Consider the following 19,826-nt stretch of genomic DNA (forward strand, 5'->3'; position numbering starts at 1 on the left):
AATGAAAAGTTATCAAAGCATTTTCTCTTTGTATAGCGTTTTCCCGTTTTGGGGCCTTTCTTGTTTATTGGCACATTATTCTCCACAATTTTTTTAATTCCTATTGCTCTTTATTTGTGCTATTGTACTGATGTTTTACATTGTTTTCTTCAACTCAATAAAGCTTTTCAAACATAAAAAAAAATAGCGTCTTACCATCAATTGGTATTCTCAGTAGAATTTCAAGAATCTCCCTTTTCCGCAAAACTGTAAAACAGAGCAATCTTGTTATACAATAATGGCAATGTGTAACTTTTGTATGAATCACAACATGGTTTCCTGTAGTAGAACAAAGTCATTAAGTACTAAAGAGAGCTTACTTTTCTGTGTTCCATTTTTCTGCTTTTCTGTGTTAAGTAGTTTAAATTAAAACTGGCAGCACTGTATGGCCAATAGCCCAAAGTTATACTTCTTGAAAAATATTGGCCTTCTTCAATGGGGAAAAGAGAAGGGAAATTAATGTTTAATTAGCAGCTCTACTGACATAGGTGCTGAGATAAAAGCACAATGTCCAAGGCTGGTAGGAATGTATAGATCCTCTGTTCATAATAACAGAACCCTCCCTTCTCTCCTACCTGTTTCATATGTGACACAAGATACAGCATTGTAAGATTTGCTGTTATTTTAGACTTTAGTTTATGTCCACATCACATTATTTGCTCGTCTATTTTGAATGCGTTGTTCAGTGCATATATGATTGGTGCTGTCTCCTTCACCTTAGAAGCGAGGACTTTGGGATTGGGATTGTAGTTCGCAGTGAGGCCGTGCATTTGTAATGCCAATGTATGCCTGCAATGCTTTAGCACTATTAACTAAATCTCAGATCTCTCCACCATATGTTTATTAGTCTAGTCATGAACATGAGTTTCCATTGGGATAAGAGCCTGCTGTCACCAAGACTGACTGAGGGATCTCTGCTTTACTTTAAAAAATACTGTGATTGGTAAACCAGAGTCTGTGGCAAACGTTATTCTAAAGACATGTGCATTATCTTAATTTTGTTTTATGTTATATTTCATGTTGGGGAAACTCGAATTTTTTAAAGATTCATTCCTTATTAGGGGAGGGGAGTAGCTTTCCACATCTAAGTAACTCCTCATTTATTCCACACCAGCTAAAGCATTTCTTTTTGCATTAGTTTTCGTAGAGCGCTTTTTCCCAAAGCACAATATTTATCGTTCATCCTCAGGAGAGTTAAAAAAAGTGTGAATGTTAAGTGGTGATCAGGCTTTATATATCTTTACTGCTCTTCTGGCTCCTTCTGTGTAGAAAAAGTAATTTTCTGATGATTGATAGCCCCCCTCATAGGACCACGATAGGGATATTCTTGTGGAGGAGATGCAGATGGTAGAGTCTGAAGATGAACTGTAGTGAACTGAAGAGGTTCACTTTACTCTAAACTCTAAAGAAGGCCCTTAGTTATATTTTATTTTTATTCTAATCTTTTTTTTGTTCAATTGAATTCTCAAATAAAAAGTACATGCATCATTTGAGAAAAAGCGTCTGAACGCGATTTTCTGACCGCTTAGTTCCCGATTTCCTCTTTTAAACTGCCCCCACAATGACGCTGCCATGTTCCCCACCTCCAGCTGTCAACTGTTTTGGTCTTGGGATGATCCTGGATTGTGGCCTGTATGAGCCTGGAAGAGACAGGAGGCTGGTTTGTGGACCCCCAGGGACACGCTGGAGTGAGGCAGAGGGAAATCTCCAGCAAGCCTGGAAGACAGGTATCAGAGGTGGCAGAGACAGAACAAGTCTAGCCTTCCAGCAGCATGTTGAGGAAGCAAGGAATGTGGAGAGGCTTCTGAGCAGGGCAGCAAGCAAGTGGAAACCGGGTGAGCTGAGCAGGAGAGGGGGGCAGCACCTGCATATGGAGACAGGAGACAGAAAGGAAGATGAGGCACCCTCCAGGTATATGCTGAGGAGCAGGAACATCAGAGGTAAGGCAAATTTACTTCCTATTTCACCGGATTCATTGCCAGAACCATTTCAAGGAGCAAAAATAAATGTAAAAGCAAAGCGTGGGCGGCAAGGTGGGAGTCTCCAAAGCAAGGGATCAGGAAAGTCCCCAGCAGGGAAAATCAATGAGGGGAAAAGCACAAAAAATGTGCCATTTACCCTCCAAAGTAAAAATAACCCCCTCACTTAAATCTTTTTATCTGGTACTACCGAACATGCAAATAGATGGTGTAGGGGGCTTAAGCCCTGGCATAGAATAGCACGCACCAGTCACGCCCGGTAGAAGGGCCATGCTAGAGGGTACTGTGGTCAATATGGATAGTGGTACAAACAGTCCCGGTGGTCTGGGAGAAAGTAAATCAACAGACGGTACTACGGTATCTCCGGGAAATATTATAACTGTTCCTTTGAGTAATAGGTATGCAGTACTTGCACCACCTGTAGATTCATGAGTTCTGCCCCCAGTAATGAGAGGGGACCGACAGAGTAGAGCGGATATAGGAACGTCTGAGGCGAGCAATGACACAGGCACTTGTTGGCAAGTTTACTATTGGGCTTTAAGAGTGATATAAAGAAGCGCTTTGAGGTCTCAGAAGCAAACTAGCTTGGCATACAAGCCTCTTGTTTAGAGCTAACGCAGAAGCTAGATGAAGTAACTCTCCATACAAAGAAGTTGGAGTAAGAGGTCAAGTCAAGTCAAGTCAGATGATTTATATAGCGCTCTACATACCCAGAGGGTCTCAAGGCGCTTGAAGAAGGGTGGGGGATTACTTGTCAAATAACCAAGTTTTAAGTTGCTTTCTGAATGCTAGGTGGTTCTGAGTGAGGCAAAGGTGAGTGGGAAGAGAGTTCCAGGTTTTAGCTGCCAGGTAGGAGAAGGATCTACCTCCCATGGTTGTTTTGTTGATGCGAGGTACAGTAGCAAGGGCTTGGTTGAGGGATCGTAGCTGGCGGGAGGGGGTGTAGAAGGAAAGTCGTGTGTTGAGGCATTCGGGTCCGAGTTCGTAGAGTTCTCTGTGTGCGTGGGTTAGGAGGCGGAAAGTAATCCTCTTATTGACGGGGAGCCAGTGGAGGTTTTTCAGGTGATCAGTGATGTGGTCTTTACGCGGGATGTCTAGAATGAGTCTGGCTGAAGCGTTCTGGATACGTTGGAGTTTTCTCTGGAGTTTTGCGGTGGTACCAGCGTATAGGGTGTTTCCGTAGTCCAGGCGGCTCGTGACCAGTGCGTGGGTGACCGTTTTTCTAGTTTCAGTGGGGATCCAGCGGAATGTTTTTTTGAGCATGCGAAGAATGTTGAAGCAAGATGATGAAACTGCGTTGGCTTGTCTGTTCATAGAGAGTGTGGAGTCCAGGATGACGCCCAGGTTCCGCGCGTGGTCCGTCGGGATGGGTGCTTTTCCAAGGGCCTCTGGCCACCAAGAGTCATCCCAGGCGGAGGGGGAGGTGCCTAGGATAAGGACTTCTGTTTTGTCTGAATTCAGTTTCAGACGGCTATGCTTCATCCACTCGGCTACTTCTTTCATTCCTTCATGTAGGTTGGTTTTGGCAGTGTTAGGGTCTCTGGTAAGTGATAGGATCAGTTGAGTCTCATCAGCGTAGGAGATGATGTTGAGGTTGTGTTGGTGTGCGATGGCCGCGAGGGGGCTCATGTATACGTTGAAGAGAGTGGGGCTGAGTGAGGAGCCTTGTGGTACGCCGCAGATGACTTCAGAGGCCTCTGACTTGAATGGTGGGAGGCGGACTCTCTGGGTTCTTCCAGTAAGGAACGAGGTGATCCATTCCAGTGCTTTTCCTTGGATTCCGATGTTTCTGAGGCGTTGTATCAGGGTGCTGTGACAGACTGTGTCGAAGGCTGCGGAGAGGTCGAGGAGGATGAGGGCGACTGTGTCTCTATTGTCCAGTAGAGTTCGAATGTCGTCTGTTGCTGCGATGAGTGCGGTCTCGGTACTGTGTTTGGCTCGGAAGCCAGACTGTGAGGAGTCGAGGGATTTGTTGGTTTCGAGGAAGGCGGCGAGTTGGTTGTTGACAGCTTTCTCGATGACTTTGGCCGGGAATGGGAGGAGGAGATGGGGCGGTAGTTTTTGAGCTCAGTGGGGTCAGCTGTGGGTTTTTTCAGAAGGGCGCTGAGTTCTGCGTGTTTCCAACTTTCCGGATAGGTGGCGGATTTGAGGGAGCAGTTGATGACGTCTCGGAGGTGTGGTGCTATGATGGAGTCTGCTTTGTTGAAGATGTGGTGAGGGCATGGGTCTGTGGGGGATCCTGAGTGGATGGAGTTAATCAGGCGGATGGTGTCCTCAGTGGAGATTGGGTTCCAGTCATTAAGGATGTTTAAGGAGGGTGAAGGTCCTGCAGAAGGTTGGGTGGGTTGGTGTAAGGTCGGTTGTCGAAGCTGTTGTGGATGTCAGCGATTTTGTTGTGGAAGAATGAAGCTAGGGAGTCGCAGAGGGCTTGAGAGGGGGTGATGTCGTTGGAGTTGGCTGAGGGGTTGGTGAATTCTTTGACGATGTTGAATAATTCCTTGCTGTTGTGGGCGTTGTTATCTAGTCGGTCTTTGAATGCGGCTTTCTTGGCAGACCGGATTAGTTGGTGATGTATGCGAGTGGCGTTTTTGAAGGCGTCCCTGGTGCTGGTGTTTGGGTCTTTTTTCCAGGCCTTCTCGAGGGAGCGACAGAGTTTCTTAGATTTCTTAAGGTCATCGTTGAACCAGGAGGCTTTTTTGCTGCCTAGTTTGATTTGACTTTTTTCAACGGTGCTAGGATGTCGGCGCTGTTGGATAGCCATTGGGTGAGGTTAATGGCTGCTTGGTCGGGGTTAGAGGAGTGAGCAGGGGGGTTTTGAAGAAGCAATGAGGAGATCTGGTCGATGGTGATTTTGTTCCAGTTTCTTCGCAGAGTGGGTTGAGGATTGTTGTGGGTTGTGGTCTTATTGTAGATGAAGTGAACGCAGCTGTGGTCCGTCCAATGGAGAGCTGTGGTGTGACTGAAGGAGACATGTTTGCTGGAGGTGAAGATAAGGTCGAGAGTGTGACCTGCAATGTGGGTGGAGGTGGTGACGAGTTGTTTGAGTCCGAGGTTGGCGAGATTGTCCAGAAGGGTGGTGGCGTTGCTGTTGTTGCTCTTTTCCAGGTGAAAATTGAGGTCTCCCAATAGAATGTATTCCTTGGAGGGGAGGGCGTGTGGGGTGATAAAGTCAGTGATGTTGTCACTGAATTTTGCACGGGGTCCTGGTGGCCTGTAGAGGAGGGTGCCTCTGAGTGTGGTCTTGGGGTCGGTGTGGATCTGGAAGTGAAGGTGTTCGGCGCTGGCAAGGTTGACGTCTGAGCTGGTTGAGATGCGGATGGTGTTCTTATGGACGATAGCGATGCCTCCTCCTGTGTGGTCGGTGCTGTCCTTACGGATGATCATGTAACCTTCCGGGATGGCAATGGTGATGTCTGGGGCTGATGAGGCGTTCATCCATGTTTCTGTTAGGAAGGCGACGTCCGGAGAGATGGTGTCTAGTAGATTCCAGAGGTCAATGGCGTGCCTGTGAACCGAGCGGGTGTTGAGCAGGATGCATTGTAGGTGGTTGGAGTCAGATCTCTGTTTGGAGTTCGTGGATGAGGAGTTGTTCCTGGTGCCGTCGGACTTGCAGGAGTTGCAAGAGAAGGGTCCATGGGTGTGTCCAGGAGCGGCTTGGACGCAATTGGGGAGGCGGCCGGGGTTTAGGGCTAGGAGGGTGGAGGCGTCGTAAGTAATGCGGGTGGGGTGGGTGGTACGAGGGCCAGAGGGTGTAGCGCTGGGCGCGGTCCAGGCGCGGACAGGCGCAGACGGGCTTACCTTTGGTGCACCTTCGGCGCAACTGGGGCACGACCGCTGCGCGTGACCGCTGCACGCAAAAGCTGCTGTCATAAGTGGATGTTGGAAGAGGAGGGGCGAGGGAGGGTCAGCTGGGAAGGCGGGAGCGGGGTGGAGACTCGGGCGTGGCGACACAAACAACAACAATCTTAACACCAAAATGGCCGGCAGCGCAATACGGAGCAGGCAGCCACAGTATGATCAAAGTGCAGGATAAAGTAAACGAAAAGGCAGTCAGGGCAACACAGGGACGGCACAGTGGTACAAACAGCAATTAATCAGGCGAGGTGGTTAGCGCTATCAGGCAACAGTAATTTAACCACAAAACGATCCCGCTATATTACTGAAATAATGAAATAATAGCGATGTATCAAATTGCAGCGTTCCTGTAATGCGCGTTCTGAAACAGCTAGAATGATCACAAGCAGCTGAGTAGGGTAACGATACCAGGCTGGATGCAGGTCGGGGAGCAGCGAGGAGGAGAGACCGTGTCTGTGGAACACAGGACGGTCACAGCGCGATCAATGCAGCGTGGGGCAAATGGCCTTAGTGGGAGGGAGGGTCAGCTGGGAAGGCGGGAGCGGGGTGGAGACTCGGGCGTGGCGACACAAACAACAACAATCTTAACACCAAAATGGACTTCTAAATTAGAATGGCAAAACCAAATGTTAAGAGAAGACATGGAGAGAGTGGAGAATCATTCCCGCAGGAACAATCTAAGGTTATTAAATGTAACTGAAACTGAGGGAGGATCAGATATGAAGGCCTTTATAATTTCGTTGCTACGCAGTACAAATTTGAAAGACAAGTGAGAGATAAATCTCAAGTTTGAAGTTCAGAGGGTGCATAGAGAACCCTTCCGTTGTAACCTGCAAAGAACCTAGGAAGATCGTGGTAAACTTTCTCTTATATACCATCAAAGAAGAGGTACTTAGCAGGGCTCTGTAAAATGTTCCCTATTTGATAAATGGTTATTCCCTGTTAGTTAGACCTGATTTGTGTAAGGCTACTGAACAGAGGCAGTGAGAATTAGGAGGCAAAATGGAGGAGCTTTGGAAGCTAGGAGCAAAGGCTCAGCTAAAATTCCCCGCAATGTTGCACAATATGTGGCGAGTAGAAGATGTAGAATTATTGATTGACAGAATCAGAAAGGGAGACACGGCAAAATGATTAATCTGTGGTATAGGATATCCCACTGAGGTATGATAAAAGGAGTGGGAGGAAATCTTTTTGTGAGACCCTTAATGATTCTCATAGCTATGGGAGGTTTAAACAACGAGGGTTGATCTGGTAAACAGAGGTAACCCGATAAGCAAGACAAGTAGTCCTTAACTGTTACTACTGCACAACCCTGTTGTGCTAGGGAAAGAGAAAAACTAGGAACATCAGATTATTAGGCCTGCAAAGGATCAATCAATCTCCCTCCAGGCCATTTAACAAACTTTGCACAACTACCAAAGTAGACAGATCTATTGGGTTGCCCAGTAGAATCTTCAGGCATGAAGGTTCAGGCTTTGGAGGTGGGGGTGTGGAAACCTGTCCCTTACGAGAGGAAGTCTGCAGTGAGACTAAACACGTCCCCAGCTCTACCCACGCCAGATACTGGAGACAGCAAAATGCCGGACAGTGCTTGTCCTCTTAAGTGGAAAACAGGCCCAACTGAAGAAATCCCCCATCCTAAAAATGTGAAGGACCACCTCCGGATAGAGGCGCCACTCATGATCGGCTGAATACTGATGACTGAGACTCACCGCATGCATATTCGGATCTCTGGCCAGATGGTTTGTGATTATGCTAATCTGATGGTCCTGAGCCCAGGACCAGAGTCGTGAGCCTCTCTGCAGAGAAGATACAACCCTACTCCTCCCTGTTTGTTTATGTACCACATCAAAGTAGTGTTGTCCAATAGGACCTGAGCCAACTGCCCACGGAGGGAGGAAGGCTTTGAGAGCCAAATGTACCGCCAGAAGATTCTTGTGAAACAATCTTTCCTCTGCGGACCAAAGACCTTTGACCTCCAGATCCCAGAGATGGGGTCTCCACCCTAGAGTGGGTACATCAGTTATGACTGTGGCAACCGAAGAGGAGGTTGAAACGGCTGCCCTTGAGACAGGTTGTCTGGAACACTCCAGCATAACAGCTCTGCTGCAGTGTCTCCGGAGATTCTGACCACCTCTTCAAGATCTCTGTTGCGTTGAAACCACTGCCTGTGGAGAAACCACTGGAGGGCACTCATATGCCAGCGTTCTTGGTTGACCAATAGTATGCAGGAAGCACGCAGACCAAGCAGGCGCAAGGACTGGAACATCTGCTCAATTCTGAAAAAGTAGAATCATAGCCTGGATATCTTATCCTCTGTGGAGGCGGAAAGGCAAGACTCACAGTAGTGTCCAGTACTAGTGTTCAGTACTGCCCCTATTAACAGGTCCTGCTGAGAGGGCAACAGGTGAGATTTGGGTACATTTTTCGAAAACAACTCAAACAACAGTTGTGTTGTTACCTGCAAATGATGCAGCACCATCCCTAGCGACTTTACTTTGAGCAGCCAGTCGTCCAGATAGGGAAAGACTGGAATCCTCGCCGTTCTGAGATGAGCTGCCACCAACCCTATCTCCTTTATGAAGATTTGCGGTGCGGAAGTAAGGCTGAATGAAAGGACCGCAAACTGGTAATGTTGAGACCCCACTGTAAAACGAAGATTCTGATTTGACTTCATGATGGGAATGTAAAGATATGCATCCTGCAAATAGATCGATGCAATCCAGTCTTCCTTCTCCAGCGCAAGAATAACCTGTGCCAGGGTCAACATTTTGGGCAAAAATTCAAAACCCTGAGGTCGGGAATCGGCAGTAAACAGCTGTCCTTTTTGAGAATCAGGAAATACAGAGAGTGCCATCTCTGACCCCTTTCCTGCTCCGGAACCACCTCGATTACACCCTTTTATAGCAATATCAGACCCTCCCACAGGAGAAGCAAAAGTTGCTCTTCTGAGCAAAATGCCCAATGAGAAGGGAAGGGAGGGGCAGAACTCCCAGAAGCGTTGGGCATACCCATTCTTTACGATGTTCAACACCCAGAGATCTGTAGCAGCAGACCTCCAATGCTGGAGAAAATGTACCACTGTCCTCCCACAGGACAAGTATGCTCTAGGACGGTGTATCTAGAGCAGCTTCCCTGCCACACCAGCTAGAGGGGCAAAAGAGGAGGAGGAGGAGGAGGAGGAGACTGGCTGTAGTGCAACACCCCGCCGACGACCTCTGCCCTTTCGCTTGTAGGACCTGTACAAGGGAATTTCCTGCTGCTGTTGTTGCCTGGCACGAAAGGTCAAGTTTTTTCCAAAGTCACAAAATTTGCAAAACTGCCCAAAGCTACTTGGTTGAGATTAAAGTTCCTAAGACCTTTATGTAGCTTTACTGTCCTTAAAGTGTTGCAGCGCCAAATCAGCTCTAGCCCCAAACAGGCGAGATCCATTGAAGGGCAACTTGAAGGGTAACAAGGTGATTCCATCGCCCTGGCTACTGAGTTGACCGTGTCTAGATCAGATTGGGTCACTTGTTGGGCAGCAGCTTGGACATCTGACAACACCTCTAAGAAATGCCCTAGTACCTCCTGGGGCAACTTTGGGACAAATTCCCTGGCTGAGTCCATGATGGCATGTATGTAGCGACCAAAAAGGCATGTGGCATTTGTGGACTTAGGGGCCATACTCCCCAACGAGAACACCTTCTTTGCCGATTGCTTCATACGCTTTGACTCTCTATCCACAGGCGCGGATGGGAAGGAGCCTACAGACTACCTCGAAGAGAATGAAGCCTGGACCACCAAGCTTTCTAGAGAAGGATGAGTGGACAGAAAAGCAGGATCCCCCAGAGCCTTCTTATACCTCTGTGTCACAGTCTAGGAAACCTCTAGAGTGGACATTGGCTTCTGCCAGACAACGAGAATGGGCTCTGTCACCACCTCATTAAAGGGAAGTAAAGGTTCTGAAATAGAGGAAGGAGAATAGAGCACCTGTGTCAGATATTAGACTTAAACTCTACTGTAGGAAGAGGCAACTCCAAGAGGTCTGCAGCCTATCTGATCACAGTGTGATATGTGGTCACCTCTTGTGTTGACAAGTTCTTTGGTGAAGAAATCTCCCACTCAGTGGAGGTGTCCAGGCCATTAGCCTCCTGGAAACTCTCAAAATCCAGGTCCGGATCTAAAATTTATACTTCCTCAGCCCGTCCACGTTCCTCCTGGTACTCTTCTTCTTCCAACAGTCTTTGTGCCTCTCTCCGAGACCTTATCCTCTAAACTGGCGTCGTCGGTGCCAGTGACTTCAGGATTTGCATGGAAGGAGTGTCCAGTGGAACAAGAGTTGAAGCGGGTAGAGGTCGAGTTTATATCGGTTCGGACCCAGACGACGCCGAGGATAAGCCATGTAGCGGAGTTCGTCCCTCCAAATACTGCAACAGCTATGAAAACCTTGATGTCGGTGGAGGCCAACTCCCTGGAACCATAGGCATGGAAGGCATGAGCGGTTCCTGTGGAAAGTGAGGTGGCAAACCTCCCTGGAAATATGCCAACAAATCCATGGGCCAACTGGCACACCAGCATGGTTTGCTGCTCTGGCAAATAAGCCAAACAACGCATTTAAAAAATGGGACGGATCCAATCCTGTAGTTGGGAAAGCAGAATACGTCAGACCCAGTAATACAGGCTCTGTAGCCATTTAGGGAGGCACTAAATTCAGCTCCGTGTGTGGCGCTGGAGTCCCGCAGCCAGAGGTGGAGTAGTTGTCTTTGGCAACGGTGGAGGCACTGCAATCACTCAGAGCCAGTGGAGTCACTGATCCTGGAGATGGAGCCAGAGTCATCCCTGGTGAAGGAGTCGGAGGGAACTCATCCCTGCGATGACGTCTGGGAAACTGGCATCAGGGTCGCATCTTTCGTAGAGCAATGCCAATAACTATGGTACTGCTGCTTCTTGTGCTTTTTCGAAGACCCCGAAGTGGGCAGAGTCAGCGACTATGAGCAGGTCCTTGACCTCCTGCGATCTCTCTCCTGCTTTTTAGCTTTGGCCATGAACAATTGGGCCTCCCTCTCCTATAGCGCTTTTTGATTCATGTGCAAAGTACAGGTCCTAACGTCATGGTCAGATTAGAGACACCATAAACAATCTTCGTGTGGGTCAGTAATGGACATCTGGCCCCCTCATTTTCTGCATGGCTTCAAACCCTAATATCTTGGAGTAGGCTATAAAGGCGCGACAACGGGAGAGCGGAGGAGAAACGTTTCCATCGAATGCTGCGCATTGGGGGTAATTCAAAAAGTGAGGAATCCACAAGCTAATGTATCCATCAGAAATATCAGCAACATCAATCCAAACAAATTGGGATGACTACTCAAAAAGGAGCACTTTGCTCTCAATAATGATTGGGATGACGGCATGGCCTGACCAATCCAGTAACATAAGAGAATGTTTAGGCTAATTCAGTGATGCTCTGAGTGATGTAGTTTGAAGAGGATCACGTGGTTCTTTCTTGGAGGAATTGTCACCTGACAGTTTGACATGCAAGTAAAGCTAATTTTAGAATTAGGTATCGGGTGAAGTGCTGACTGGGTCTATAATTTCTATGGTTAAGAAAGACTTGTAATGAGAGTTAGCTGGTGACGTGCTCCATAACGCTGAGGTTGGATGCCAAGAGTGGTCAATGAGGTTTTTCCTGTCTGCCATTTACTACATGTTTTAGATGCACTAGTGATAGGGTGGGTATAGATGTAAAGTGTCTGTTCCTATTTCTTACCTATTTACTTTTTACAGTTGCACTCTACCTTCAGATTATTTACTTCATAACACATAGTAATAGGTTTAAACATATGTATACCTTTACCTTGAGTTAAAGAGTCATTGCTTCCATCAGTCTGTAATAAAAAAGAAATAACGTATTAGGAACACACTGCAATTTTACCTCCATTTATAGAGTAGGTAATATTCCTCTAATGCAGGTTTCTGCTGTCGGTGGTCCATATTATAAACACTGGTGGCAATAATTAACATTTACAGACAGTGGTACATTTAGCGCCGTAGAACACAACTGCAGCATATCTTCCACCTGGTCCAATACCCAAATCCTTCCCCTCTATTTGTCATACTTCTATCCTACTCCTCACTTGAGAACTGTCTTAAGTAAAAGCGTCCATTACGGTGAGGGTCATAGTAGCCATCCATGTAAAATGCAGCAGGGGATAACAACTTGGGAGGACTCACACTTATATATTCCTCCATTTTCATTGATTCCCCAAAGAAACAGGTTCAGTGTGTTGGAACAGGTGCATTGACGCCCTGAGAATGAGACCTCCCTATCAAACACTGCCAGTGGATTAGCCACATTTGTAATAGCATCGGAGGGAAATGATATAACCACTGCCCCCGGAAATGCAATAGTACAGCAACTCTTGATTGGCGAGGGTAGGCGAGAAAAGGGGGAAATGGTACAACAGCTGGGAGCTTGTACCCCTATTGTGGCCTTATCTAGCGTGGAGACAAGGGAAGGGAAAACTCAGTCAGGGATCACCACTAGTGATAGCGGCCCCGCCATAGGAAAAGGGAAACCACCAGCTGAAGCAGGGTTAGCCGATGGAAGTATAAAAATTCTCTCTTGGAACGTAGCCGGGTTAAAAGATAAATTGCTCACGCCTGATTGGGGTTCCTTTATGGCATTACATGACATCTGCCTGATGCAGGAAACGTAGGCACTGGAGGAGAATGGAAGTCCAGGTTACGCAACCTTTAACATCTTGGCAACAACTAGGGGTAGAGGAAGACCATCGGGTGGCCTATCGATTTGGGTGGGTACGCTTCTGGGCGTACAGGCAGCCCAAATTTCAACAACTAATTCCCCAGATGTTCAATGCGTGCTATTGACCCCTCGAAGTATGCCCCAAGTAGCAATAATAAATATCTATTCTAGGCCAGTTAGGAATGGGCAGGAATCGGACACAATCAATGTATTAAAAAACTTCATCCAGACACTTGACCCTTCGATCGTTATAGTCCTTGGTGGTGATTTTAATTGCCAGTTCGAACCTCTGGTCAGCCCAGAGTTGGGCGAGCAGAATGATGAGGAATGTTTTGGCGTATCCCTGACCTTAAGATCCCCGCTGTCAGGGCATGGACCCCGTTGTTGCTGCAAATTAAATCATTCTCCCTTGCCACGTCTCTGCGGGCGGGCAATGGGAGGCTGGATCCTGACTGACCGGGGTCAGCCACGTTTAATAGGGCAGAGCAAACCTCCATCATTGATTTTATAATGATGGAAGTAAAACACTGGGATAGATTGATGGAATTTAGGGTCCTACCGAGGCAAGATAGCAATCATAACGCTCTCGTTTTAACACTTAAGCCAGGGAGCTTCGGGTTGACAAACCCTGATGCCGAATCTAACACAGATATTTTGCCCCTTATGGTAGCCAATAATAGGGTAGGGGGAAATGGCCTCATTTCCAGGACTCCCCCAGCAGGCTCGCTAAAATATACCAGATTGATGTACTGCTGATTACTGAGATGGGAGACTTGGGCTCCCACGGTAAACCTGTGGAAATCCATAGGCAGATGGCTCTCGCACTGGTGGATGTGTTTTGTCCGGAAGGAGGGAATAAAACACATCGGGCTAGGACACATCCCTGGTATGATGCCACCTGCAGGAAAGTAAAAAAATACCTCCTCTTGGCAATTAAAACTAAAGATAGTGTAGGAATTAGGCTATCTGGATTGCTTTATAAAAAGGCAATTGTCAGGGGAAAGAGGGACTAGGAGGTAATGAGGTGGGAGGAGTTGAGATCTGCGCTCCTTTGTAAGGATGCTAGGTCGTTCTTGTTAGCTCAGGTGTGAATGGGGGAGGTGAGGCTGTTTCCCCGAATATTGCCCCTTCAGTGTGGGAGGCACATTTTGGAGCGCTATACGCAAATGTGGAGCGAGGCGATGTGCCTCGCCTAGGTTCCAAACCCCGCCAAAAGCATAGTATGCCAGGGATGATGGACTTGTCCCTGGAGGGAGCTGTGGTCCCCCCTTCGTCCCCCGACTCAGACCTCGACATGAGTATCGACTGGTGGGGGCCTCGGCCGAGGGACGGCGGTTGGATCGCCGGGATGTTCCCTACGAGTGCCATTCTGCAACACCAGAGACCATCGCTCTGAGGGGGATAGAGCCTGCCATAGTAGGGGTGATGGATTTGTCCCCGGGAGAGGCAATGGTGCCTCTTCCGTCCACCACCCCAGACCCCCGCCATGAGTATCGACTAGCGGGGACCACGGGCGTGGGACGGCGCTTGGATTACCGGGATGTTCTGAACGAGAGCCACTCTGTAACTGCAGAGATCATGGCCCTGAGGGAGGTAGAGCCTGCCATAGTAGGAGTGCTGGACTTGTCCCTGCGGGAAGCAATGGTGTCTCCTCCACCCCAGACCCCCGCCATGAGTATCGATTGGTGGGGGCCTTGGGCATGGGGCGGCGGTCGGATCACCAGGACGTCCAGAACGTGTACCATTCTGTAACGCCGGAGATCATCACCCTGAAGGAGGTAGAGTCTGCCATAGCAAGGCTGCTCCCCAATAAAGCCCCTGGCCTTGATAAATTGCCTGGGGACTTATTTTGTTCCCAACCTAAAATATGGGCACCATACCTGGTTATCCTGTTTAATGCGGTCCTTATGGGATCCGAGCCACCAGACACCTGGTTGGGAGCTCAGATCGTCCCCATTTACAATAAGGGTTGTCCGCTAAACCCCATCAAACTATACGCCCATTAGCCTTATAGATACAACATAAAAACTAATGGGCAGGATCATACTGGACAGGATCCAAGGGTGGATGGAGTAAAACGAATTATTGACTACACTTCAGGCTGGGTTTAGGTCAGGCATCTCAACCCTGGATCAAATATTTCGGCTCCAGGTCCTATTCTGGAAAACGGCAAGAGTGGAGGGTGGCAGCCTCTGCCTTGTCTTTGTGGACCTGCGGGCCGCTTTTGATCTTGTCCCCAGGGAAAAATTGTGGAAAGTGTTGGCAGATCAGGGTCTCCCGCCATGGGCGTCCGCAGGGGGGGCAAGGGGGGTCGCTTGCCCCCCCCCTGGATCGCCGGTCTGTCCTGTGCTAGCCCAGTGACAATGTGGTAATTACAGCAGGCTGTGCTGTTCTCGGGCGAGAAGCCCCAGGAGTTGAAACGTTCTCTCACTTGGGGCCTCTCGCACTTCTCTCTGAACTCTAAACCTCTTCCGAATCTCATGCAGACTGTGGCGTGGCCCATTGTCATTCTCTCAGCTCCTGATCATCACATAAAGAATGACAATGGGCCCTCTGCCTTTAAGGTGCCTTGCAGTGCAGACATCCTACCTGTGTTGGTGTCAGCTGACACAGCTGACACCAATGCAGCAGTGCTGCGATTCACAACTTAGCCCATTAACAAGTAAATGGTCTTTTAAAGACTCCCTGTCTGTCTGTTTCCCTCCCTCACTCTTTGTGATCTGTCGGGCCAGGTGTCACAACAAAGGCAGTGTTATGGGTTGAAAGGCACGAGCCAGGGGTCACAGCCGCGGCCCCTGGTGACCCCAATGTGACGTCCATGGTTCTGTGGCAGGATGCAGTGTGCAGAAACGCAGACCTGATGGAACAAGAGAACGCTGCAGACGAGTCTTGAAGTGGCCATGTTACGTGCCTGCAGCAAGCGGTTGAGGGAAGGGGGATTAACTGGCATGCTTTACTGCAATGGTAGCATCCACATGGGTTCAGATGTGTGGGCAATGCACGGACCGCACAGCATCCTTACACAGAAGCAGGCCAGAGCCTTCCAAATCACCTTCCTTTTGTTCTTTCGGCCGTTTTCTCTAATTAAAAAGACCAATTCGTTGATCAGATCTGCTCTTCTTTAACCGAAAACACTTTGATAGGTGAAGGATTATGAAAAATGCATCCAGTGATTTATTAATGTACTAGGATTATATTTTATGAATAGATCCTGAAATAAATAAATGGCTTCTGACGGAGGGAGACAGAGGGCGACAGACAGAGGGAGGGGGGCGACAAAGGGAGAGAGACAGACGGAGACAGATAGAGGGAGACAGAGGGAGAGAGACAGATAGTGGGAGGGAGACAGAGAGAGAGGGAAAGAGAGGGAGACGGAGAGAGAGGGAGACAGGGAGGGAGACAGAGGGAGAGAGACAGAGGGAGGGAGGCAGAGGGAGGGAGACAGACAGAGGGAGAGAGAGGGAGGGAGACAGAGAGAGGGAGACAGAGAGAGGGAGACAGACAGAGTGAGTGAGAGGGAGAGCGAGAGGGAGGGAGGGAGGGAGGGAGACAGATAGAGATAGAGACAGACAGAGAGAGATGGAGGCAGAGACAGGGGCAGACAGGCAGAGAGAAACTGAGAGGGAGACAGAGGGAGGCAAACAGGGACAGGGACAGACAGCGGCAGGGACTAAGACAGACAGAGAGGGAGGCGGAGACTAAGGGATAATTAGAGAGGGAGGGAGACAGAGGGTGATAGAGGGAGGGAGACAGAGGGAGGGAGACAGAGAGAGAGAGACAGAGAGAGACATAGAGAGAGAGGGAGACATAGAGAGAGAGGGAGACAGAGAGAAAGGGAGACAGAGAGAGGGACAGAGAGAGAGGAAGACAGTGAGAGGGAGACAGAGAGAGGGAGACAGAGAGAGGGAGACAGATGGAGGGAGACGGAGACAGACAAAGAGGGAGACAGAGAGAAAGGGAGGGAGACAGAGAGAGGGAGGGAGACAGGGAGAGAGACAGAGAGAGAGAGAGAGAGAGAGGGGGAGGGAGACGGAGAGAGGGAGAGAAGAGAGATAGATAGAGGGAGGGAGACCGAGAGAGAGGCGGAGGAGACAGAGAGAGGGAGAGAAGAGAGATGAATAGAGCAAGGGAGACAGATAGATAGAGGGAGAGAAGAGAGATAGATAGAGGGAGGGAGACAGAGAGGGAGAGAGGGAGAGAGAGAGATAGGGAGAGGTAGAAGAGAGAGAGGTAGGAGAGAGAGAGAGATAGAGAGAGATGTGTGTATGCTTGGTCTGGTGGCTCAGTGGATGAAGGCGTCCGCTACAGGGGCATGTGTTCAACCTCATGGTCATAGTTTTTTTGTTGCTCTAGCCCCAACCCCCTCCCCCATTGACCCCGCCCCCACCGGTACAGCCCTCAGCCACAAACCACACTGTAAATTTGCCCCCCCCCCCGAGAGAAAGTTTGTGAGTACCCATGCTCTAGAACCACGTCAACCTGATATAGAATTTTTTTGTTTTTTTCTGGCCATTTTTAGTTTTTCCCTCTGTGTTATGGTAGTTGCCACGTCATGTGCTGTGGCGCCTCACAAGATTTTTCTGTTCCCCCTATGGGTTTCTTTGTTTATATAAGCTCTTTGTCTTATTAGATTTTTATTAAATGTATTTAATACGTGTGCTCAATCATGTCGGAGGATGGTGATGAAGTTAAAATTTTGCCCCCCCGGAAACATTTCTGCGGATGCCCATGTCTCCTGCCCTATCTATTGAATATCTTGATTAGATTGCATGTTGGCAATTATGCCCAAGTTAGGTGTGGGAGACATTGGGATCTCTCAGCTCGTTTCCCTGTCTCCAAGGGTGTGCGACAGGGCTGCGTCCTGGCTCCTACGTTATTTTGCCTTTACATTAATGGCCTCGTGGACGTCTTAAATGGTGTAAAAGACAATGATGCTCCTTGGTTGGCCACTGGACGGGTGCCCGCTCTGATGTTTGCAGATGACACTTTGCTGTTATCCAAAATATCATCGGGCATACAGCGCATTGTGGACGGGTTTGCAACAGTCTGTGCCTCGCGTGGATTGGAGGTTAACTTGGATAAAACCAAGTATATGATCTTCAACCCGCCGAGGCAGACCCGTCCAAATCCCGTCCTTCTCAGTATTCCCCTAGAACGGGTCAATACTTTTGTCTACCTTGGTATTACCTTGATGGAAGATTTTGACTGGGGCCACCAAATCACTAAATCAGCCCATAGACTATCGCAACTAGTAGGGGGTATAAGCAAGCTTCATAGAACATCAGATTTCAAACCGGCTGCACCGGTTCTTGAAATCTATGGACTTCAGGCCAGGACAGCCGCAATGTATGGCGCTTAATTCTGGGGACATAAGAACACATCTAGCCTCCTGAGGGTAGAAAAGTCCTTTATAAGGAATTTGGTGGGCTTACCACAGAGCACACCAATTACCCCCTTGCGACTGGATCTGGGGCTGGAGTCCATAGAGGAATTGGTAGCTGCTCGGCCCTTGCTCTACTGGAAGAGGTACTGGTCAGTACCGGAACTGGCCCCCTCAGGAGCGGAATTTTTGGAGGTTTGGGGACAAATAAAAAACAAAAATATCCCTTGGCTATTCCACATCAAGGTCCTCACCACCCAGGTACGCTTGCCCCAGCTATGGGAGACCCCCGAGCTGAGCTGTCCGAGGATGCCCAGGTCGGAGAGGCTAACCTTGATGAGGCGACAAAATTTACTTGCCCTACAGCGATCAACAGCCCAGGGCAGGTTGTCTGTAGAGTTCCTCTTAGTAAAATCTGAACCACGACAAGAGGAATTCCTAGACGTAATCCAACCTCCTCTTGCGAGGAAACTATATACCCAACTGAGGCATGGCTGCTTGCCAATTGGGGGATTTACCTCGAAATGGGCTAAAACAGAAAATGGAACCTACCCGGCATGTAATTATATGCGAGAAGATGTTCCACATGTTATGTTCTTCTGTCCAGCGTATTCAAAAATAAGAAAATGCTGATTGATTCCATTAGGTAGGAATTTGGGCTTCAGACATTGCATGCAGGCGTGTAGAGTTTTAATGTATGATACCTCGCCTCCCATAGTTTTTGCTGTATCCCGTTTTTTACATGGTATGTGGCGCAGAAGGAAAGGCTTTGTTTAATACTAATGTCAATATCTTTGATCAATTTTTTAAATCATATGCTACTAGGTACATGCTAACTTCTTAGTTTAATCTATTTTTATGACCAATATTACCTGCTTACTATTTATTGTTTTAATGAATTGTGCTTTGTATTTATTTTATCTGCACTTTCATGGTCTCTGACCGAAATAAAGTTATTACTGACTGATAAACACTGGTGGCAATAATTAACCAGTGTTGGTTGCCTGCTGAACTCGGAGGGGCTGCGGTGAGTCTCACCTTTCTTCCCGCGGCCGGGCTTTGTTCCGCCCCCCCTCCTTCATCACCGGCCGTGCTTGGCTCCGCCGGCCATCCTGCCTGCTCCTGACTACAATCTCCAGGATCCCCTGGGGCACCGGATTTCCATGCGCCAGGAGGCGTACATAACTGCAGCTTGGGGCCGAGTCCCCTGTTGCCAGCTGAACTCAGAGGGGCTGCGGTGAATCTCACCTTTCTTCCCGCAGCCGGGCTTTTATCCGACCCCCCTCCTTCATCACCGGCCGGGCTTGGCTCCGCCGGCCATCCTGCCTGCTCCTGCCTACAATCTCCAGGATTCCCTGGGGCACCGGATTTCTACGCGCCAGGAGGCGAACATAACTGCAGCTTGGGGCCGAGTCCCCTGTTGCCTGCTGAACTCGGAGGGGCTGCGGTGAATCTCACCTTTCTTCCCACGGCCGGGCTTTGTTCCTCCCCCCTCATTATCACCGGCCGGGCTTGGCTCCACCGGCCATCCTGCCTGCTCCTGCCTACAATCTCCAGGATCCCCTGGGGCACCGGATTTCCACGCGCCAGGAGGCGTACATAACTGCAGCTTGGTCCCTCGCCTCGCGAGGTCGCGCGCGGGTAGAGCCTGGGAGAAGCCCGGGACAAGGGCGGGACCATCTGTGGCCATCAGAGGCCAGAGGAGGCCGGGTTGGGGCACCCCCCTTGTTTCTGAACCAAGATGTGAAGATGTGAAGAACACTGATTAAAGGTACCGCTACCCACTGACTATTTCTGGTTCTTTCTACAGGTCCTTCCTAAGGGTCAC

The 19,826-nt window shown here is 48.9% G+C and overlaps 1 protein-coding gene across 1 annotated transcript in view; it reads right to left on the reverse strand.

Annotated features, from left to right (window-relative positions):
- LOC147729326 (uncharacterized) overlaps positions 1-19,826 on the reverse strand; it is a 354,664-nt gene that overhangs the window by 161,061 nt on the left and 173,777 nt on the right. The window contains exons 10-11 of the mRNA XM_086959822.1: positions 11,710-11,740; positions 196-246 (exon numbers count right to left, since the gene is read on the reverse strand). Of these exons, the coding sequence (XP_086815948.1) occupies positions 196-246; positions 11,710-11,740 (82 nt within the window). The remainder of the gene's footprint in view (positions 1-195; positions 247-11,709; positions 11,741-19,826) is intronic.

This window comes from Lissotriton vulgaris, chromosome 2_2, assembly GCF_964263255.1.
Source record: "Lissotriton vulgaris chromosome 2_2, aLisVul1.2, whole genome shotgun sequence".
Taxonomy (NCBI): Eukaryota; Metazoa; Chordata; class Amphibia; order Caudata; family Salamandridae; genus Lissotriton; species Lissotriton vulgaris.